Source organism: Rhagoletis pomonella, unplaced genomic scaffold (genome assembly GCF_013731165.1).
Source record: "Rhagoletis pomonella isolate Grant_MI unplaced genomic scaffold, Rhpom_1.0 Rhpom_scaffold_00005, whole genome shotgun sequence".
In the NCBI taxonomy this organism is placed as follows: domain Eukaryota; kingdom Metazoa; phylum Arthropoda; class Insecta; order Diptera; family Tephritidae; genus Rhagoletis; species Rhagoletis pomonella.
In genome coordinates this window covers 55,066,492-55,090,012 of record NW_023458559.1, presented here as the reverse complement: position 1 = coordinate 55,090,012, position 23,521 = coordinate 55,066,492, and the positions used below count along the sequence as shown (strand labels likewise).

Here is a 23,521-nt window from a genome sequence, read left to right as displayed (position 1 = left end):
ATAGCACATATTTCACATATGCTTATATATGTGTATTAGGGCGGGTCGAAATTCTAATTTGTCTCAAATCCCTTGGTAATAGTGAAAATATATTGTATTATTAAGTCAAAAACAAGCCTGCAAAATATTAGTTAGTTTTATTTTAATTGTAAGAGCCCGCGCATCGACCGCCAAGTGACACACAGCAAACTACTCGAATAAGACCAATTCTTGTTAAAAATGGGCTCAGCAAAAAGGTTTGGTGCGCATTATTAGATAATGAACCCGTTAACGCAAAAGATAAAGTAAAATGTCATGTATCGCAGCACTTTAGCTTATCGTTAATCTCAAAGTTGTCAGTTTTCAAGAAAATTTAAATTGTTCTCTTGATAATTGCACTGGCCTATAGTCACAAGAGAGCAGCAGTAATATTGCAGGGATGCATTTAAGTCGCTGGTTCCAAATATTCTAATCTTGTTTTAATATTAGTCCGCGAATTTTCGCAAATCTAGGAACAATTTCGGTAGCTCTAATAGAAAATCCATTATTTTCCATCATCGTGGAGCAATTTTGTGTATGCAAATGAGTATGGAAACCCTGAACAAGCACAACTTCTAGAAACACTAATCAGTTTACTTATGCTTATGCATACAATACAAAAATTTGCAAATATAGGAACTTGACAAAAAACTTTGTTAAACATTTTTTATTTTTTTATAATCCGAATGATTTTCATCATATTCTTATCACAAATCATTACGTACCGATGGAGTAACAATTACTAAAGTTATATCGAAAAACTTACGTGAATCTAGTTTTTTTCTAAAAAAAATTTCCTTCCTTAACTTGGTTGCTGAAGTAATGAAGAATTGAAAATGCATAAGGGAAAATTATCGTTTTTGTAAGATTTATCTCAATGGGCACGTTCAGAAGGCGCAACAGCTCGGTAACTGTTGCGATTGCACCTTCTGAACGCGTTGCTGTGTACTTCTGATCTACTGAACAGTTGCGTGTTAAATGATCGTAATATTTTTCTGATCATTTGAGACAACATGTTGGTGTGTACCTCTGAGAGTTGAATTTGACAGCTAATGTATCAAGCCGTTCAGAAGACGTATAACGATCCATGATTTTTTTTTAGCAACGGTTGCGCTCAACTGCTGCGCCTTCTGAACCTACCCAATATCTTAAATACTTGTAGTCTTATTGAAAAATTATATATGAACTTTAGGTACTAAATTTAAAAACCTCTAATTTGATATATCGTCCTGTTTATAACAATAAACGCGTTTCATAGATATTACGAGCCAATGTTTCATTTTCGAAATGCATACACTTTGAATCAATTCCGCGGGCTAAAGATAAGTTTTAAATTAGTCTATCGTGGCCAATAACTATTGGTCTTTAGACCTAAGACAACCTAATATTACTATTACAATACCGTCAAATGCCTTTTATTTTCCCCCATACAAAATCGACCCAGCCTAATATGTATGTATGTATACTTACTTACGCAAGTGCAATAAAACTTCCAAATACTTGCCAAATCATTCGAAATTATAGGTAAAATATTGACTTTATTCAATGTGCGGAAAGATTTGGCATGCTTTACTGAACTCAACTTTGGATGCAGAAATAATCGGAAATCGAATTCATATATAGTACATATTTACTTAGATTATATAAGAGATCGACGAGGCTAAAGAGTCGGATAACTGATATTGGCTGACAGCGGATATTGCTACACTCTTTGTTTAAGAACGTCGCGACGTTGACTTAGGCAGCTTGAAGGGAGGCAAAAAATCAGTTTAGACTTTGGCGGACGGAGGCACGCATAGACATGTAAGACCACTTAATTGGCTCAATGTTGATCGCGACCGCTTACATAGAAGTAGAACCGCATAGTTTATCTAATGAAGCGTGAAGTAGTAGCGGAGATACCACCGCGTTAGCCTAGCCACAACCAGGCAGTGGAAAAGGCCTCGATGCTCTCGATTTCTTCATTTTCCAGACAGCTGACAAAGTGGCCATTCGCTGGCAAGCCCATGCTGTTGGTGTGCGCTCACAAATAGCTGTGGCTAGGGATGGTAAAAATAAATAAAATAGTCGATTAATTAGGCATATAACTAATCACAAGCCAAAAAAATCAATTGCAATTAATTGAAATTTTTGAGAAATAATCGATGAATTGAATTTTTAAGGGCACTTTTTTACAGTGAGTATTCACAAAAACACTTAAAAAAATTCGAAACCTCTTATTAATTAGCCTTAAATAAAATAAAACGAGTATTTTTAGCGGTGATAATTATTTATTATTTAATCAAGTTTGCAAAAACAAAAGCTTTAAAAGTTTTTCGAAAGTCCGTAAAGTTTTGGGTAAACAGTTTTCATTTCCTCCCAAGCGTCGATGATATTCCGCTTTACTTCTAGGACTTGACAATTTAAATAAAAACTCATTTCATCTTGGGGCGAACCCAAATCATCATCATGAACGGATCTTTGAAATTATTTTTTTTGATCCTCGGGTGGAGTAAAGTTGATGCAGCTAGCAAAAAATACTGTTTGATGGATGGATTTTACTACAGGATTCATATTTCTTCGAATTATTTTTACGATTATTTTAAAATTAATCGATCAATGAAACACAAAACTAAGATACAATTAAATCGACAATTGAACAAAAACAATCGATTAATTTAATCAAATGCAAAGACTTCGAAAAAATTAATATTGGTAGATTTTACATACAAAACATGGTAGAAGTTTGTAGATTTTTTAAAAGAAACAATATCAGATAGTTTTAACTCATAGAGGATAAAACATGATGAATTCATATAAGATGGTGTTGCCAGAGCAGGTGGATTTTCGCCTCGGTGGTTTTTAAGTGCTGAACACATTGAAAATGACGAGCTACGAGTAGAGATACAACATCGCTCTTAAAAACATAGATATTTGAAAACATCGATGTTCCCACAACAAACATCCTTGTTAAAAAACATCGGTCATAGAAACGATACATTGATGTTTTATCGATGTTTTAGTTTCTCATCTACTACACGAAATAAAATGTGGCCTGAAATTTTTTTTAAACTCGAAAGAACTAGAATCTTTTTTCATAGCTTCTTACTTTCATAACATTCAAAAATTCAACACATTTTTATCTTAATTTTTAACATTTTTATCTAATTTTTAGAAAAAGCCGCTAAAAATCGCCTTAATTTTTAACGCTCGGCATAATTCAAGTTGTGTTTTCGTATTCTCCAGCAAAAAATATCCAGCAACTTGCCAGTAACCAAATTTCGGAGAGTAAGCCAATATTTACTCCCAATGAGTGAAATATGCAAAAAAGGACGAAAACACAAAACCAGTAAGAAGTTGCTAGTTTTATGAACAGCTGATTAATTTGTTAATATCCAATGCAATTTTCTAAGAACTAACTAGTATTTCCCATCTTATTATATATTCAAATAGGTTTATTTTGACAATTGCAACCCTAAAAGCACCACAAACAATTATTTTGTTAATGTGAATTACATTAAGCATCATGCCATCAGCTGTTTTTCTTACTAGCAAATAGTTGCTAGTAAAAAATTGGCCAGTAAAAATCCAGTAAAACTTTCAAGTTGAGCTGTAATTTTTAACCGACTTCCAAAAAAGGAGGAGGTTATCAGTTCGTCGGAATATTTTTATTTTTTTTTTTATGTATGTTACCGCATAACTTTGGACCACGTCAACCGATTTCCGGTTGCATCGGAGAGGTAGTGTCTCAGAGGTGGTCCCATACTAATCTGGTTAAGATCCGATCAGCGGATCATGAGATATATATATATATATATATATATTTTTTATGAGAGTTGAAGTCGGTGTTTTTTTTGCTAAAAATTACTTGTTGCTCTCTCAATTTCCCCTCTTTTGTTAGTTTCTTGCAAGTTTTTGCGTACGAAAACGTTATCCAGTATAAAACCAATAAAATGAGTACTGGATTTACTGGGTAGTGCGTACGCGAACAGGGCTACAAACGGAGTGAATAAACGATGTGGATGTTTTTCACTTTTCTAGACGATGTATCGACGATGTATGGTCCAGCAAAACATCGATGTTAACATAGATATTTTTGGACAAAACATCGATGCATCGTTTGCATCCCCAGCTACAGGCCACAGCTTCCAATTTGGTATCTTCATTATCTAAACTCTTAGTCGATGGCGACATGATTTTGAGTTTGACATAAAAGAAGAGGAAGAACCTTATCTGTCGCTGGAAAAATAGAAATAGATCTAATCTGGCCACAACCACAGTCGTCGCCAAAATAATTATCTACATAAGAATACGTTGTTCTATCTACATTAGTATACGTCGTTTTCATTATGTTCGGGCTATTTATTAATGTCAATATCATGTATTTGTTGTAATTCGCGTATAGTTTGTTAGTGTTTTTTTTTGTGCTTGCGCTATCACCTAATATGAATACGCATTAGTATTTTTTATATAAAACAACAAAAATGTATTTCACATTAATAAAATATTCATCAAAAAAACTATACATGAAACTGGGCACGGAACCCGTTATCGAACGAAACTCGTTTCGAATCAAATGAAATAGAATGGCAGCTGTTTTTTCTCCATTTTAATTTGAATTGAAAAAGCGAACTCACTACTGAATGCTCTAAAAGATATTTCGTATAAAATTTCATTCGATCGCTTATGCCCTGATTGATGAGGAGGGAGGCTGAAACAATTATTCACTTAACTTTTCATTTTTATTTAAGGTGTGTTCGATGACAAAATACGTATTTTCATTTAAATCTCTTTGCTTGGATAGAATTTTAGCCTTTGGTAGCAAAAATGGTAGAAAATATAACATCGTTAAAATGTTGCTAGATCTACCAATAAAGTGGTAAAGTCCGTGCACTGCGTACAACATGTCCAAGCCAGCGCAAGCCTATTAACTATGTCAATGTCGTTAAAAACCTCAAACAGTTCGTAATTACTTCCTCTCCTATACCCGTCGTCCACGCGAACAGGGCCGTAGAACTTGCATAGAATAGTCCGCCGGCTAAATTTCAAACAACTATTGCCGTTTGCTGTACGGGAGCTTTCTCTATAACACCTGGCGCTGCGCTTAGCGTCCCTTTGTGTCTTCATACATGGGGAAGTCTGTAGACTAAAAGGAAACGGATGTTGGTATAACACTGAGTGGGGCGATGCGGAAATTGCTGGCGGCAGAGATCTGTCTTTTCAATGCCACAGGATAGTATGCCACCGTTGCCTTTGTTGAAGATATTCTATAATGCCAATGTTATTGTGGCTTATTAACATTTTATTTTTAATGTTTTTATTGAGCTTTGTACCACGATTGTTTGTTAGGAAAAATTGAAAAAGCAACAAAGTCTAAGCGGTAGAAGTTATAGCAGCTATTTCGGAGATCACCACATCTTCTCATCAGACTTCTTTTTTCTAGACTTTAGCTTCTATAATGTTGAGTTCCCTGAGGCTGAACGCTGGTTTAATACCAGCACTTGGCCCGGACGCACACATTGTCGAATATTCGCTTATGGCTCCAATACTGATTCTGCGCGTCAGGATCTGAGGTCTTTATCGAAGTAAATGGGGATAAGCTTAACTCTTTTCTTGGGTAGTATGCTTCGGTATTAAAGGTATTTGCAATCCTCAAGGCCGTGGACTACGTGGTGGAAAATAGGTCGAGAGGAAGAAGTTTACGTGCCTGCAGTGACAGCCAAGCTGCACTTAAGGCAGTGGCCAGCCCTCTAACTACTTCCAAACTAGTTCGGCAATGCAAGTCTCGACTAAATTATGTTGGCAAAAACAGCGAGCTTGCTTCAGTCTGGGTGCCAGGTCACTCGAGAGTACCTGGTAATGAGACATCTGACCATTTGGCCGGAGTTGGCTCAGACCAGGCATTCCTCGGTCTGCAACCACTTATAGCACTACCCACTTCGGCCATCGAAGCCACCAACAGAAGCTGGGTGAATACTTCGCTCAGAAATGACTGTGAGGCATCGAAGGGCTGCAGGTGGACAAAACTCATCTTGCCTTCAATCTCAGAAGGTATACCTAGTTTTTGCTCTCACTGAGCAGACGGGACTGCAGATAACTTGTTGGACCGCTGACAGGTCACTTCGCAGTATAACCTGACTGTGATAGGCGTACATGACAACTCCATTTGCCTATTCTGCCCTGAGGAGGGTGAGACGGTGGAACCCTTTTTGTGCTTCTGCCCAGCCTTTGCAAGAATTATGTATGAGGCATTTGGCCGCGATGTGTTGAGAGGTGAACAGCTGACACCCAACCAACTTCGTTTATTCGTAAGTCATGCAGATTTAAAACAGATTAAAATGGACAGGAAAGCAGTACAATGGGCGGCATCTAAGTAGTCTGCACGTACTACACGCGTTGTTTTGTGCTTGCTTCCGACAAAAAAAAGGTACCTATGAACCCTAGAGAGCCTTATCTGGCCTATCACCGATTTTTTCGGCTTGTCCTTATAAATTACTCTGCTTCGGTTTTTTATGTTCGTGTTTTTATTGCATTCTGTCATATTTAAATGAAGAACAAAACCAAACTTAGATATTTTCTTGTGAATTTGATGTAAATCCATTTTTTACGTCAAAAAGATCTGCAGGCAAATATTTAATTTGTTTAGTCACAGTAACAATGAATTACAAATGTAAAAATTTGCGTACATTTATGCAAAATATTTGCACTCCGCCTCCGCAGGCAACCAGAAAAGCAGCCAAATCGAGCAGTCAATTGCTCACGTAGTACATACTGGAGTTGCCGCATGGTTGTTGTGATTCTTTTGCTCTCTTTCTTCTTGTTTCACCATTCAGTGGTTGATTTTGATTGCATGCGACTTCGCAGCAATGCTGTGAAGATGCGTCAATTACTGCACACTGAGAAGTAAATTTTCAAATTCATTTAGATTTGTTTGAAATTTTGCCAATACGTGCGATTGGAAACACATGTATGTACGCTAAATAAAAGTAGTTATATGCTAAGTGTGGTTGTGTTTATGTTAATATGTGCATTTGTAAATGTCGGATGTGTTAGCCAATGATGCAGTGACGTAATGCATATCGCATGCTTACGTTCGATTTTTTATTTTTTTTTGTAAATCTAAAATAAACATCATTCAAAAATAAATTTGTATAACAGCGCATCCCTAAAGTATTTTATTACGGTGCCAAACAATGTTTAGCCAAGGCAGATGAGTGACCCGCTTTCCTGCACATAAGTCAATTGTACCAGTACTTGAAGACTATTTTGCTCAGTGCATAATTTGGCCAAATAACAAACTCAGCTCAAGAACTTAACCAAGAACTGGATTTAAGTACAATTAAAAAAACATTTGAATGCCGAGTGAATTCTAAAAATAACACTGGAATGGCCTGTCATGGCCAAGAAATTAAATGCCTTCTTTTTCCACACATTTTTTGGGTATAAAAAGTGCACAAGGCCAAACCTGAAGCATATTTGTAAAGTTAAAGCCAAGCAAACTACTTCGCAGCAAAGAAGTCCCAAGAAAATGTTTCGATACGTAAGCAGCTCCCAAAAATTAAATCCTTTCAAAGTCCTTAAAACAGAAATTAATAAAATTTTTATCTCCCACTCAGATCTGCTTAACCGCACTGCTCGCTTTCGCGTACGCCGCGCCCATCGACCAGCAAATGGCAACCATTGAGCCTGCCATGGAACTGAGAGCGCCACCTGTCGACAATGTGCCAGCGCCGCCGGTGGAAATGAGAGCACCAGTGGTCGGCATATTGGAAGCCGGCCTAAAACAATCTACTGATGGCGCCTATAACTTTTACTATCGCGGCGAGGATGGCTCTTTCCGACAGGAAAGCGCTGTCGTAGTCCATCCAGGCAGCAAAAATCAACACTTGAAGATCACTGGCAGCTACTCGTACTTTGATGCCAATGGCAAGGAGGTGGTCGTTCTCTACAAAGCCGACGATCGCGGTTTCGTGCCGCATGGCAACAATATTATGCCGCAAATTTCCGCAGCGGCAAAACAGAATAGTCAACTGCCGCGCGTGGTGGAAGAGCATGAGTCGATGCCACAGTCGCCGGTTGTTGGTGGCGTATGGAGTGACATGACGCAGATGCAATGAGCTAGAAACACGCATGGAAATGTGAAGAAAATTGGTCAAGAGGGAAGAACGGGGTAAACGCTATCACAGTGCAGTTGGATGTGAAAGAATGAAAGTACCTTTTTTTTGTTTTTGTTTTTAATTTTTATTTTTTATTTAACTTAACATTTAGCATCTTTTGATTTGCTGCAAACGAGAATAAAAAGACTTTTTCACACAATTGCTTCTGTTGTTAAATTTATGCTGCGTATTTTTAGGCGCAACTCAACATATGTTAGCGTATTTCTGGTGATTGCGAGTTGTCTCCAAATACTGAATACTGTTGCTGTAGTTTGACGATAAATCGTGTCGACTTGCAGTTGATCTTTCGTTAAGAAGTTGCACTGAGGTTATCAATCAAGCTCAGTCGTATTAAGATTTTCGATCTTCCATTATACATGGGATTAGATGACGCCCTGGCTCTCCCTCCCTGGGTCTGTTTAGAATATTTTCGGCTTCAATAACTTTCCAACAAGTTCCTGCATTGCCATTCTGAAAATCGCTACCCTTTATTCCAAAATTCTCTAGCTGAAAAGTAGTGTGGCCTAAAATTATACAACATGAAAAGGTTACAGACGCAATGTGTGATCAATAGAGCTCTAATGCTTATGTTAAAAAATAAGCCTAAAAATATGTAGCTTCATAACTATAGCAAAGTGTATATTAATTTATACACAGCCAGCGCCAAAAATACGAATAAGTACCTTGACGTTTTGACGACTTTATTTGTTTATACGGGGATGTTTTCTAAGTTCTGGGAATTGTGCTAAAATTAGATTACGCAGAACTTAGAGGCAATGTTGTTGCAGCCAGACAAGTCTTGACATGTTTATGCAACTATCTAGTGCAATATTGTGCAGTCTGATTTAAGTGTTGGACTGATATAGACGCGTTTTCATAGCACTGTTTTTGTAACCATGGAAGACGCAGCAAAATCTCAAAGAGCAATAATTTTTATTTTGTGGGAAGAAGGTGTGAAAACATCAGCAATTATACAGCGGACCACTGCTACAGGCACTTGTCAAAACAACGGCCTGGAAAGTTGCATAAGCGTTCATTATTGCAAGAGGATAATGCAAGACGACACACCGCAAGAAAAACGAATGATGTTTCGACCGATTTACGATGGGAATTGTTTCCGCACCCACCTTATTCCCCCCGGAACTTGCACTCAGTGACTATCATCTGTTCGCAGATTTGAAATAATCCTTACGGGGTGTTCGATTTGAAAGTTTAACTGACGTAAAACGTGCTAAAAATAGGTGGATACACCGAAAAAGTTCTTTGAGCTTGGCTTAAGAAATTAGTTTATCCTTGGGATAAATGTATTCAGTTAAATCGAGATTAATGTTGAGAAACTACATTGTAAGATTGACGAAAATTAACAAAATTATAAAAATTATATATTTGTCAATGTTATTGTGGCTTATTAACATTTATTTTTAATATTTTTATTGTGGTACAAAGCCCAATAAAAATATAAATTATAGCTGTATTCCCAGAACTTTTGAAACGTCCCACGTATTTTCCATACCAAATTTTACTTATTTTTTTTTATAAAAAAAAGCTCTTTCAACAGCAAAAACCCCAAATTTTTTTCATTGGATTTCTTAAAAAAATGCTACAAGTGCATCAAATTTTGGTGTTATAAAGTGCAAGTTTAAAATCTCTCAAAATTACCGTTGATTTTTGAGAATTTTTTTCTTGACGCGGGCGTTGCGATTTTTTATTTCATATAAAAATATGTAGATTTTGCTTATGCGCAACACCCTCGACAAAGAAAGTTCTCAAAAATCAACTTTATTTTTTAGCGACTTGAAACTTGCACTTTATTATACTTAAAATTACAAAGAAACTTAAATTTATTCTAAGAAACATTTGAAATTTTGATGAAAATTTTTTGGTATATGTTGCATTGCCCCGAGCTCTGTATAGCATTAAAAGAAACAAGTAAAAAATTATAAGTTCGGAACTTTAGATACCCGGCGCAAGTATTAACAAAAATAGTTGTTTTTACCGTTCCGAAAACTACCGTTACATGGTAAGCAGGGATGGTTTTACCCCTATTTCAAATATCTTCGATAAACTTTTATAGTTATATATGGGCGGTATTACGACCATTTCCAAAATTCCATAATGATGTTACTTCTTTTCAAGGGATTGTTGTTAGTATCAATTTTGTGTAAATTCGTCCTTAAATTTCGAAATATCGAAATTTCTCGCATTTCTGAAATTTACCGTTGTATAAAAAGTTGGCGTAATTTTACTCCAATATATCTCAGCGTTTGGTTTTCACTTGGCAAGCCCGAAAATCATACCGAGTTTGTTACAAATTGATCAAACGGTTACCGAGATACACATATGTTGTCATAAGTGGGCGGTGCCCCGCCCATTTTTCAAATTTTTTTGATGAACGTAGTATTTCAGTATTTACTGATTTATTGAAGATTTCGTATATCTCAAAATAACCGTTACATGGAATGTGGGCGTGGTTATTGTTGGATTTTAAAAATTTTCAGGAGTTTGATATACTGCACCAAGGCCAACAACCGAGCCAAGTTTGGGAGAAATTGGTTGAGCCGTTACCGAAATATACACATGTAATTATAAGTAGGCGTGGCTACGCCCATTTTCCAAAAATGCATTATATTCTTATTTTTTGTCTAAAAATCATTGCAAGCATGTATAAATTTTGAGTGAATAATCTTCAGTATTTACTAAAATCTCGCAGTTTTCGTATTTCTGAAAACTACCGTTATATGGGAGGTAGGCGTTGTTATTGTCCGACTTTGCCAATTTTCGTCCTACGGTAAAAAGAAGTACACATACCAAGTTTCGGTGAGATATCTAAATTTTTACTCGAGTTATAGTGTGCACAGACGGACAGACGGATGGACGGACAGACAGTCACCGCTTAATCGATTTCTTTTTTCATTCTGATCATTTATGTATACATTTGTCCTTATCTATCTCGATTCGTTTTGCCAGTTACAAACAACCGTTATGTGGACAAAGTTATAATACCCTTGTGCACAAGTGCGCTCGGGTATAAAAATATTTTTGCTGTTTTAGCAGTTGATTGAATTACATTTTTTTCCAAGCATACCCGTGGATTTAGCCATAGAGATAATGGATTCCAAGTGGAGTTCAATACAAGAACATTCATCTCTAACCAAAGACCTTTTCTTAACCATATTGAAATTTTGTATTAAAGAGAATCGCTATTTAAAATATAACGACAAGATCTACGAGCAAAAGTCAGGAATGCCTATGGGTTCCCCCGCTAAATAAATAAAAATAAATAAATAAAATATGTCGATGACATATTTGCAATTGCTAAAACAGAAAATATTGACAAATGCTTAACACACTAAACAATTGCAACAAGAAAATAAAATTTACATTAGAAATAGGAAAAATAAGGACAATTACCCTACCTGGACACCCTAATAATAAGGAAAAGTAACACATTAACAATTGACTGGTACAAGAAACCGACAGCATCAGGGAGGCTCATTCATTTTAACTCGAAACATGAGAAGAAAATAATTCGGAATACCGCCAAAAATTTTATAACAAGAGTTCTCACGATAAGTGATGAAAATTATTATAAGAAACACATTGCCACTATCAAAGATATCCTGCGGAAAAATGAATTTCCACATTGCTCAATTAATAAGCTTATCCGCGACTTTTCTGTCCAGACCGGTAAAGAAAAATCAAACAGTGACGGGAACAAAAAAATTTGTAAATCGGCAACATATGTACCAGGATTATCTGAGAGAATTAAATACTCAAAAATATATGACAAGGACAATTTCCGCATAGCGTTTGCTTATGACAATACGTTGAAACAAATTTACTCCAATACCAAAGATAAAATTCCAATAATTCTGATGTCACTTATAGAATTGCATGTAGTGGCAACCCGTCCCACGTATACGATATGGTATATGTGGGGACAACAAAATCGAAATTAAAGACAAGGATTTCCGCTCACAAATCAAACATTAAGTTGAGGAATAATTCGGCGGACAATAAGACAGCCTTGTCATCTCATTGCCAGGATACGGGACATTATCCCGACCTTGATAAAGTAGCAATCTTGCAAGAAGAGAAAATCTATAATAAACGCTATGTTTTAGAGATGCTACATATTATGAACACCCCTAATCACAAAAGGATGAACTATAAAACGGACACCGACAATTGCGCTCACGTTTATCGCAATTTAGTTCTAACGCACAACAACAAACCTACAGTGTAGATATCGTGTGATCGTGTGTTCATATCAGTGATGGAAAAGTAGGCACAATAGTGCTAGTTTTGGCACTTTCATTCACAGAGGCACTTTTGGCACAATTCATCCTGTTTTGGCACAATCATAAAATACAAAAAAAAAAATAGAAATAGTGAAAATTAAAAGCCCCTAAAAAATTAAAATAAGGGCAGTGAGAAATATTTACAAACCGCTGAATTCTATTGTGAGTACGCAGTAGGAAAAAGTAAGTTTTCGCAACAACAAGCATTTAATTCAGAATTTTTAGAAAGATTCTAAGTTTGCAGTTTTGTAGTCCATTAAATAAAAGTGCAAGTTTCAGCAATATCCCGATGATTTTTGATATTTTTTTCTGACGTTGTAAGACAACCGAAATTGAAAGGCGTGCATATGAAGCCAATTCAATTTTCAATTTTTGTTCTGCGTGACATTTTGATTTGAAATCAAATGCAAACGCTCGCAAGCCAATTTCAGTTGACGCAAAAATACAAATTGCGTACCTAACCGCAAGCCGCGAATATTAGGTTAGCCTGTAAAAGCCTGATTATGGCAACTTAACTCAACGGAACGTAGAACTTAGAGAACCAACATTAAACAGATTTCGACGTGGCATTAAGTTACGTTAAGTTTCGGCTGTTCAATTATAAGCAATACCCATTTAACTGAATTTTTAAGAGAGTGACGTAAGTAACGTTAAGTTGCCATAATTAGACCATTATTCTTTGCTTTTCTCTGCCGCTCAGCAGAATCGACATTTGGCGGTCAACCAAGCAACAACATTTTTGTATTCGCACTAACTTAGGTTTTGTTGTTAACTCAGCGTTTATTTTATTTCTTATTGTCTACAAATTTTAGTTTATGTTAAAATGTATGGACAATTGTCGTCTCGCTTATTTATGTTCAATTTGTTTTTAAACTCGCATAGACTCGCACAACCCCAGGTAGCATGTCAAGTACGGTAGTAACAAGATCGCCCCTGCATCGTATTCCCTGAAAAGAGAAGATTTGCTAGCGATAACTATACCCTTTGTTGGATGATTTTAGCGGCTATTAGAGGATACTTTTCAAGTCTAACCCTAAAAAACAGTCCTATCGCAAGAGCAGCTGCGTTTAATGCCGTGAGTTTTCGGAGTACAGTAAAACCCACTTAAGTACCTCACGAATAATGTCAGCTTTTTGAGGTACTTAGACGGGATGGGTACTTAAAAGAACCCGTTGAGTACCTTAAGCGAACATAGTTAGTGATGTAGTTAAGCTTCTTGTTGAATAAAACATGAACATTTAATGAAGTATACGTAGTTTAAAACTATGCGTAACATTATTTAAACACACAAATACATAAACAAAAATTAAAAAAGAAATCGATAAAGAAATTTTATGTAATTTTTACAAGAATTCAATTCCTTAAAGTCATTGATTATACATATTTATACATATGGACATACAGTGTTGGACATAGGTATCTATCATTTCGGAACCAATTCAAAATGATGTTGTTTGCCACCTATGTTTATTTATTAATGTTTAAACTTTTCCAATTAAAAATCAGTTCATTCCCTAACAAATAAATACCATACAAATCTAAGCTTAGCATTTTTTTAGAACACTGAAAAAAATGCATCAAATTTTCATCAAAATTTCAAATTTTTTCTCAGAAATGTTTATACCCATTCAAGTTTAGTGTAATAATGGGCAATTTTCAAGTGGCTAAAAATTACCGTTTTTTTTTAATTTTTTTTGCCGAACGTGTTGCGGGAGCACTTAAAAGAGGAAAATTAGAAGCGAAATGTTAAATGGGGTACGAAAAATTTAGGTAATTAGGCGGGTTGGGTAAATAGGCGGGAGGTACTTAAAAGAGGGATTTTCTTCAGATAACATTAAAATATTCACGGGGCCCAAAAATGTTGTTTACTTAAGCGGGTTAGGTACTTAAGCGAGGGTGGGTGGGTGGCGGTACTTAAGCGGGTTTCACTGTATTGATATCGTTAAGTGCTGTGATGGTACCGTGCACTTTGCGGAAGTATTATGATGCTTACTTTAGCTCAAAAAATAGGTGGGTGTAGGTGTGTATTGCTTCATTCAGCATTCACAGCATATCCAGTGAGGAAGTAGACAATTTTGTTGATATCTTTAATTTATTTATTTAGAGTATAAAACTGGGATTAAACTAAATATACATACATACAAGATTGCTTCTAAATTTCGCTATAAACTACAAACAAAAGCTTCGTACATGGAATGATGGTGGCTATTTGAAAATTTCGCAAGTACTAAAGACTATAAAAAGCTTACGAATATATTGCTTTGAGCAGTTAACATAATTGTTTATAAATACAATTTAGACTCAAAGATGTTAGTATTCGTTGCGCATCGAAAGCAAATAGTGTGTTTTAGCTATCGCTTTTCGGATGGGGTGAATTGTATTCGTGGAAGAACAAACTTTTTTTTCGAAAATTTTGAAATCCGCTTATAAAAAATAATGAAAATAGTATGTGTACTAGCATTTATAATTATTTTTATATACCATATTCATATAAGTATAACTGTAACTACGCCGCATATAATTAATTTTTCACTTTTCAGTTTTTTTTTTTTCAAAAATACTAAATCTACATATTTTCACTTCGTTAAATATTTGTAAGCCTTTAAATGTCGCTATTTTACATTCCCAATGCGTCAAATTTTACTTCTTAGCAGCGCCCAGACTTCCACCCCCGCCACTGTTGCCCATACTGCTGCTCAACAAATGTGCGCCTCCACTGCTGGGCGGTGGCGAGCTTAGCTGTTGGCGGAAATTGCCCACACCTACAGGCTTGCGTTGCTTGATGCGTTGTTGTAGCGTGTGCAGCAGACCTGAGAGCACATCGTGATTGGGTATCTTTTTGGCGAAGAGCAAACGCTTTACCGAATCGTCATAGGTGAGAAGAGCGACCATATTCTGCAACAAGAAGCCCTGGCAGTACTCGAGTAGTTTGCTGGCGTTGTAAACCTACGACAGCAAATGTTAAATAAAATTTTAACTCAGCTTAGATAAATATACACTCCTACCTTCGCATGTATGTACATGGCCACCACATTGTCGATGTCGATCATCTCAGAGCAGCGTGACTCGGTGTAGCGCAGGAGGCCCTCCAGCTGAAAGAAGCTCGCCGCCGCCATCAGCTCCAAAACGTCAGCGTTGCTGACCTCCAGTGTAGCACAGCCACCGCTGTACAGATAATGCATGACCAACTGGAATATGTGGTAGCGTATGTCATTGATTTGCACCGTGGGCATGTTTCCCTCACTCAGCTTGGAGCTGAGCATGCTCTGGAAACGCGGCGATGCGGTTACGAGCACTATCTTGTGACCATAGAAAATTTTGCCCTCCACTCTGAAAACAAACGAAAATTATTAGGCGCGCATTCCTTTTCTAAATTCGTTGGTTTTTTTTTTCTCACCTGAAAGTCACATCGCTCAACTCTGGATTGTTGACAAATTTCGGGTCGATACGTGAGCTGTTCACCGACTGCAGCGCAGGCTCTTTTATGGGTTTGATAGTCTCCCAGCCGAAGCAGGTGGCGAAGATGTCGGCCAGCAGAAGGGTTGTGCCCTCGTTCTTACTGTAGCGGAAGATATTGAAGAGCAGCGGCAGGCACTCGCTCACAAACTGCGCGCTGTAGTCGTCAGGACAGACCTGTAGGAAGTCTTGTAGCAGTTGGTCGATTACCGCATCCAAGCGCAGCTCATGCGCAGCCGCCAAGGCGTGCATCCAGCAATGCAGCGTCCAGGGTACGCCTAGGGTGCGCAGTTCTATTGTTATATCTGGCATGGAAAGATGTTTGGTTAGCCGATCTCACATATTGAGTGAATTATATATCTACTTACCTAAATGATTGTTCTCGGCGCTGTGGTACATTGCCTCTTGCAGGCTCTTGATTTGCGTCTTGTTTAGTGTTAGTGGTAGATCAGCGCTTATGCGTTCACCGGTCGCATTTCCAGCACCGGCGGCTCCCCCACCACGCGTGGCGTTACCGACTGGTTCTCCTTCGGCAAGCATTTCTTCGAGCGAAAGTACATCTTTGATCCCCGGTGACATTGGATGAGAGAGCAGCTTTCGCAAGCAAGCGCGTTGTCCATGCGCGGCTGCTACAGAGATAGCACAATAAGAGCCACGCTGCGCCGAACCGCCGGCGAAACACATAGTGTCCTTTTGTTGTGTGGAGAGAAAGGCGTTCGCGCCATGCGCCAGCAGAAGTGAAATTATTTCAACATTACCAGAGCCGCAGGCTACTTGCAGCGGTGTTAGCGTTGGCTTCTCCTCGCTTAAGCGCGCCCCGCCTTCCACTTTGCCGCCTCTCTCGAGGAGCAAACGCAATGCTAGGTAATTGGCGCGACTCGCGGCGAATGTCACTGCTGTCCAGTGCTGTGTGTCTGGATGTATGCCTGGATAGTTCGTCTGCACGACTGGTGGCACCTCCACATTTGGATCGCAGCCGGCATCAAGCAGCGATTGTATGACCACCTCGTCATTGCGTATAGCAGCGATCATAAGCGCCGTGAGTCCAGCGTGGTTCAACGTATCATAACGCGTAGTGGGCGGCAACAAGTTGGCTGCTTGAGCCAATAACTCCGCACGTCCGGTCAGCATGAGCTTAAAAGCCAGAGTGATGGTAGCGCGCTTGCCCAACTCCGTGGTGTCTTCGCTGATGCTCGACGCAATGGGTGTAGTAGCGCCAGGATGTGAAAAGTGTGTCTTCTTTGTAGGTAGCTCTTCGTCGTGAGCGATCGACCTCAGGGGGCAATCAACGCCAGGCAAAAGCAAGCGCGCCGCCTGCATGATATCATCCTTATCGATCATAACCGCGTGACGGTACTCTGCGTGCGCTGAGGCAACACGTAGCCATTCGACCAATGGCGGTAGCACCACATATGCGCGTTCGTAGCAAAGCTCCTGCACATTTTGGCTGCTGCCGCCAGCGCTACCACTGACACTCGATGGTGCACCGCTCAGATCGCTGTGCTCTAGTTGCGAGCAACGCATGAAGTAGAACAGCGCAGAGAGCGCAGCATTGGAAAGTGCGGTGTGCTGAAACTTCTGTTGAGCGCGCAGTGTCAAGTCTTTTAGTTCGCTTATGCTGCCAACGCAGGTCGTGAGCAGACAGGGCTCCAGTGACACATTGCTGTTGGCGCCAGAGCTTCCACTCTTCTGGGTACCCGAGCCGAGGGATGACAGACTGGCCCAACGTGGCATTGTAAGTGCACCGGAAGCCACTCGCCCTGCATTCAGGTGCGCGAATGGCTGCAGTAGACCCCACAAATCACCGGAATGTGCAATAGATTGGTCCAACACGGTCGTAGTTAGTTGGTTTGAATGATCCACGGGAAAACTTTGCAGAAGTAGCTCCTCAAGCAGATTTTCCATGCCAGCGCAGAGATACACCGCCCCGTATTCATGTATGAACTTGCCGAGTCGCGCGTCGGCCATCCAACGATGAAAGCGTCCCACGGGTAACTGTAGTCCAGCACGCGCTGATTTGCTTTGCTTTAACGCACTGTCGCCCGTAACAGCGAACATCGCTGCTGCGCGCAAGCATGCCTTGATGCAAGAGTCTGCCAATGCCGGACATAGAACGATTTTGTAAGCTGCTGCCACCTCTTGTTTGGAGCACAGTCCCAGGCTGGCTGAGAGGCGTTGTACTTCGCGCGCTATGCGCACCAACGCGCGTTGCAGCAGATAACCCAGGCGCGGTATGGTTTCGACTGATACACGCTCCGCCTGCTCTTTGCAACGGCCATTTCGTACGACGCGCATAATGCAGTGCTGACTCCAGGGCGGATGCTGCAATTCTACAAGGCGATTGTGTGAGTCCACCCATACAAACTCGTCGGCACTGGTCACATTTGTGTTTACGGTCTCCAGCGAAGAGTAGCGACCTAAGCGGCGTGCGGGTTCCGAACTCTCTGATCCTGCGCTGAGGCTGCTATACGTGCTCGTACTCGTCTGCGAGCGCATTGTAAGTTGTTGTATGGCCAATTTGATGTCCTCCAGTCCGCTACCACTCCATGGTGCTTTGGAAGCAGGTATAGCGCGATGGCGTGCGCGCGAATGATTGGTGCTTGCGCGCGAGCGCGTGCTGCGATTGGTGACGCCAGCGGCGAGACGATCTTCTGGTAGTGGGCCAAGCGCTACACCACCGCCGGGCGAGGAACTGCCATGACCACCTGTATCGGACATGCTGGCATGCCCCGATGATCGATTCTCATCCGACGAGCTATGACACTCCTGCACGCGCTGAAGCGCGCGGAATTCGTGGTGATGTGTGCGTGTGCTGGTCGTCGTGTTCGTTGATTTTGTATGCGCACCGGGCTGATAGCCACCGCCACTAGTTGCGCCATGCGCTGGGGTTGACTCTGCAGTCGGTATGCCAATACTGCAGCTGCTCAAGTCCAAAGAGGATAGCGGTAGCGGGCGTTTATCGCTCGCGCTTGATGACTTCTGTTGCGCTGTCACCGGCTGTGGTGGTTGCGGCTGCTGCGGTGGCAAATTACCGCTCAACATCGGCGGCTGCGACTTGACTGGTGTGCTTTGCACAGTGAGTCGCGCAGGCGCTGCCATGGAGCGATGTGGCGTTGGCTTAGTCGGTGCTGCTGGTGGACTCCTGATATTTCTTATATTAATCGAAGTGGTGGGCGCATTACTATGATGTGTTGTTGGAGAACCCACAATCACGGTAGGTGCGCTACTGGCAACAGCAACGCCTCCATTCAAACGCTGGGCCACTTCCTTGGAAATGCGCTGCGCTGGCGTGGCAACCGCGGGGCTTTGTATGCGTCCACTGGAGGAACTCAAACCATTTGGCGCATTGAGCGGCGTTGAGTTGGCGGTCATTGTGGTGCCGGTCGAAGGCGATGTAGGCATTGCACTCATTTGACTTTGGTTAGGCAAAACTGCTGCGCTGGGCGAGCCGATGGGACAGTGGAGTTGAGAGTTTGATGGTTGCGGGCTGAAGACGCCGACGGTTAAGTCGCTGCGCAAGTTGCCAGTAGGTCTGCGAAAGAGAAAGAAAAAATTATTAGATGGCGTTGTTAGCTGAATATGTGTGTAAATATGCGAGTTTAAGTATGTGTACTCGCACCTAAGCTGCATGTGTGAAATTACTCAAGTGACAGCTGGCCGTTGCAATGCTGCATGTCAAGTCTCGGTGCGTCAAACGATTTCACATAATTAAGCTGCTTATGTACTTATGGCTTACGGAAACAGCCGAGTCACAAAGTCAAATCAAAACAATAGCAATAACAATAACAACTACAACAGTAAAATTTGTTAAAACAAGACTTGAGGCAATGTTTATGTTCTTCAACAGCCAAGTGGGAGCTTCAGCGCTTTCTATTCCGTTCGCTTCTTCCCAGTTCTTCTTCTCACTTTACATCGCAACTCAGCGCTAAGCATCCGCTGACAGTTGAATAAGTTGTTGCGCTTTGGTTGTCAGTGGTGTTCCCACTAGACGTTCATGCTGCCACTCAATTACCGCTAATCCGCAAAGCAAATTCTTGGCTGCTCAGAACTGGCACAAGCAAGCGTTCGGCTTCTAATTAGAACGAAGTTTAAGACAATCATTCTTTTTTGTGATTTTTCGACGCAAAATAATACAGAAATTTGCATTAAAATATAAACGACGGGAGAAAATTACAAAAAAATGAATTAAAAAAAAAAAAAAAAAAGCAATAAAACTTGTGTGTGATTGAATAAATGTCATAACTGTAAAGCACAGCGGCCGGACGCGCTCAATGTCGCTGACAATGAAAAATAAAATTATGTCAGACACAGCTGCTGTTTGTCATTTGCGCCGACGCGTAGCCTCATTTGCATTTGAAAAGTTGAGCTGCGGTAGCAGCACCAGCAGCAGAAACAAAGACTTGAACGGAAACTTGGAAAAGCGAACACAAAATACCATAAACGCTTAAGCACAAAGGCGCATGCGCTCAAGCAAATATCTTTTAAATGGCAATACATTGTTGTAATTGTTTTAAGTATTTGTTTGTTTGTAGTTCTTCACATTAGCAATGTCTTCTCTGCCGATGTATGCATTGCTTGCTGTTAATTAAAAACAAATAAATATTTTTGTTGTGAGATCAGCGTAGCTTTCACTGAAAGATTCTAATCAAATCTTTTGAAATTAAATGGCTGTTAATCTTAACTGTGGCTGGGTAGCTCGAAGAGCATTCTCTAATGTGCAAAAATTGGTTAAGAAACATACATACATATGTAAGTGGGTTAAGCAAACAAAGTTTTACAAAATCATAATGTCTCAGTTTTTTTAAATGCCTACTTCGAAGTCTACTACTGATAACGGTAGTTATAATTATGAGTGGAAGAGATAGTGAAAATCTTTATTTTTAAATGCATACTAGAGATGGGCGCGTGAGTCATTTTCGTTCACGTTCACGCACGATCACGTAAGTTACGTGATTTTTCTCCCAAACCGCTCACGCTCACGCGAGAAAAACCGTGACACCACGTGTAACGTAAAAAATCACATGTTTTCATCACATCTCTAATGCATACACCCTAATTTCAAAGGCAGTAGTTATGCAAGACAGAAGACAGACCAAAAATAGTCAATGTTCTATAAGACTATAATTGATTGAAAATGGACCATCTCGCGAATAGTTATTTTTTTACTGTTCTTTTTCCATTGTTAAAAATAGAAGTAGAACAAATTAGGAGCGCAATTCCAAGACACCCCTTCTTATAATTCCCAAATTTAATATCTGTTTAAAACAACCTATAGGGAATATTTAAGGCTGACCAATGCTATGTCCGAAAACCAGCTTGGTATCAAACGTATGTATGTTCCACAAACTAAAAAAAAAAATCTCCATATACATAAAGTATTTAACTATTGATGGCTTTTTAGAGCGTTACAACAGATTTTCAAATAGGGCAGTATCAAAATCTTTCTCTATCTTGCTCTAATTACTTCACCTGGTTGATTCCACCATGGGTATAGAAACCTTAATTACGGAACGAATTTTATATACCGTAGCAAATGTAAAATGTGTTGTCGCGTACTGGCCACAACAAAATTTTCTTTTGATTTTCCTTTCGGGGTTCGTAAAATTTAGGATAGACCTCACCTCGGATACACCTCAAAACAAGGTTTTGATTTTGGTGTTATTGTTAGGGAAATATTCCTTTTTTTGTATTTCGGCAAACATTTATTTGGTACTTTGTTTGGTAGTTGTATAATTGTTGTCGTCGCATATCCTAATTTCAATCATTTTATTGTATAGCATAGTCTTGTTGACTTCTCCACCAGCAACCCGCCGTCTCCACCGAGTCATCCGGTTGCAAATATTTTGTCATTTCCTTTTTGTGCTTGCATTTGTTTACCCGTATTAGGCCTTTACGTTGTTGTTGGGCACTTCAAGTGCATTTGGTACATTAGGCTGGTGGGTTGTTTGCGAGACAAAAAGTAAGGTGACAAATTGGCGCCCAACGTGGGCGAAGTCTGTCTTCGGTGATTTATAGCTGACGTATGAACACCTGCTAAGAATACTAGAAAGAGACAGAGTGCGTTACTTTATTGCCAGGCGTCTCTCTGCCTGGAACCTAGTGTCTTTTCCAACAAGCAATATTTAAAAAAAAAAAGAATGCAATGCACTAAAATAAAAAACTTTTTAATTTTTAATTTTTGTTGGTTGCTGCACTAAAGTGACCTCTATGCGTTATTTCTGGTAGTAAGCTTTATACAAAACTGACACCGTTAATTAAAAGTTTCAACAATGCGAGCATTTAACTGTGTCCAATCGCAAAAGATTAATACAGTTCACCTTGAAATTGAATCTTTGGCAATTCGCGCAATCCAATCGTTTTCCCCTACCAAAGGAAGTTGACGTCAATTGAAATGTTGTAAGCGAAAGACCTTCGACAATCGCATGCATATTCAGCATTAATCGGCTCATTGGAGCAAAGGAAAGACAAAATGCTATAGCTAATAACGAATGTGTACTAATTCGCTTAACAGCTGGCTGTATTAGCAATAGCAGCCGTCATGAATCAGGTAAATCAACAAACATTTGAATGGAAGAAATGAGTTTCCGCTTACTTGCAGGCACTAATATTTGTATTGTTGATTCGGCCATCCGCTGTTGGTGAATCCAGTGCAAATGTATATGTAGCTAAAAGCCGAAAGTATTATAATCACATTTTTTTTTCTATTTCCGTCGCTGGTTTTTTTTTTTCTTGGCTAGCGACGCAGGACGCTAATGATAGCTTTATCATTGATCATGGCAAATGGTTATTATAAGCATAAGCAGCAAATTATTGAATGAGAATCGCCTATGCAGATAGTCGCACGATATAAAAGTACACGGCGTTTGTTGATATGTGGTGCATACTTCGCTCAAATTTTCGAAAATTTCGTAAAAAAATACTTTTTACATTTTGTTGAATCTCTTGAAACTCCTGCATAGCATTTTCCGCAAATTTCATGCGTTATTGTGCCAGCTACATCACAAGCTACATTCACGGCTGAGTTAAAATAGTGCACATAAGCGGCAATGGGAAAATCCTATGGTATTTAAATATGTACGCTTGAGCTCCGTGGAGCTCATCACTAATCGCTAATGGAGCTCCATCATATCTTTCACCATGAAGGTACGAAAAATCTATACCTACTTCCGAGAGATACTTCTTGATAACCAAATATCTTGATATCAAATGGGAGATAAAATTAAAAATCCAAAAGAGCCATTGAAATATCTCGTCCCCAGAGTCACCACAAAAGCAGGAACCGCTCTGGTGATCGGAGGAGCTTTCCAAACTTAGGGCCTCTAGCAGAAGCATTTTCAACAACGCCAAGTAAATCAGTGGACTTGGGCCATATAAGAATCCGAGATTATGAAATCGATGCAAATTTTGTGGAGACTCTTATGCGAACGGGTGGAGGGCAGTCATGAGTGTTTGAGATTTAGGCGAGTTCTCTCTGAGAGTCCCGCTCCCCTGTGATACATCAAGGACGAGAGCGGTATCTAGGCGATAAGCAGCGAGGAGTATCTTCGGATGCTCCTCGATGCTCACTTGGCGTAAAACCCGGATCCGGGAAGGATCCGTTTAGAGGCTACT

At 39.6% G+C, this 23,521-nt stretch overlaps 2 protein-coding genes across 4 annotated transcripts in view; one reads left to right on the top strand and one right to left on the bottom strand.

Annotated features, from left to right (window-relative positions):
* The first annotated feature begins 7,491 nt into the window (after positions 1–7,491).
* On the top strand, positions 7,492–8,294 carry LOC118739255 (endocuticle structural glycoprotein SgAbd-9-like). Its single transcript, XM_036470475.1, has 2 exons — positions 7,492–7,537; positions 7,614–8,294. The coding sequence occupies exons 1-2, from the start codon at positions 7,526–7,528 to the stop codon at positions 8,112–8,114; spliced, it is 513 nt and encodes a 170-aa protein (XP_036326368.1). The 5' UTR covers positions 7,492–7,525; the 3' UTR covers positions 8,115–8,294.
* The window catches only part of LOC118739254 (ankyrin repeat and BTB/POZ domain-containing protein 2-like), a 167,787-nt gene continuing 152,530 nt past the window's right edge, over positions 8,265–23,521 (bottom strand). The window contains exons 4-8 of one of the 3 annotated variants that reach the window (XM_036470473.1): positions 16,279–19,442; positions 15,852–16,215; positions 15,460–15,784; positions 15,076–15,400; positions 8,265–8,677 (exon numbers count right to left, since the gene is read on the bottom strand). In XM_036470473.1, coding sequence (XP_036326366.1) covers positions 15,095–15,400; positions 15,460–15,784; positions 15,852–16,215; positions 16,279–19,442 — 4,159 coding nt within the window. In that variant the 3' untranslated portion in view covers positions 8,265–8,677; positions 15,076–15,094. Of the gene's footprint in view, positions 8,678–14,472; positions 15,401–15,459; positions 15,785–15,851; positions 16,216–16,278; positions 19,443–23,521 lie in introns of those variants that run through there. The other 2 variants (XM_036470474.1, XM_036470472.1) reach the window with 2 other exon arrangements.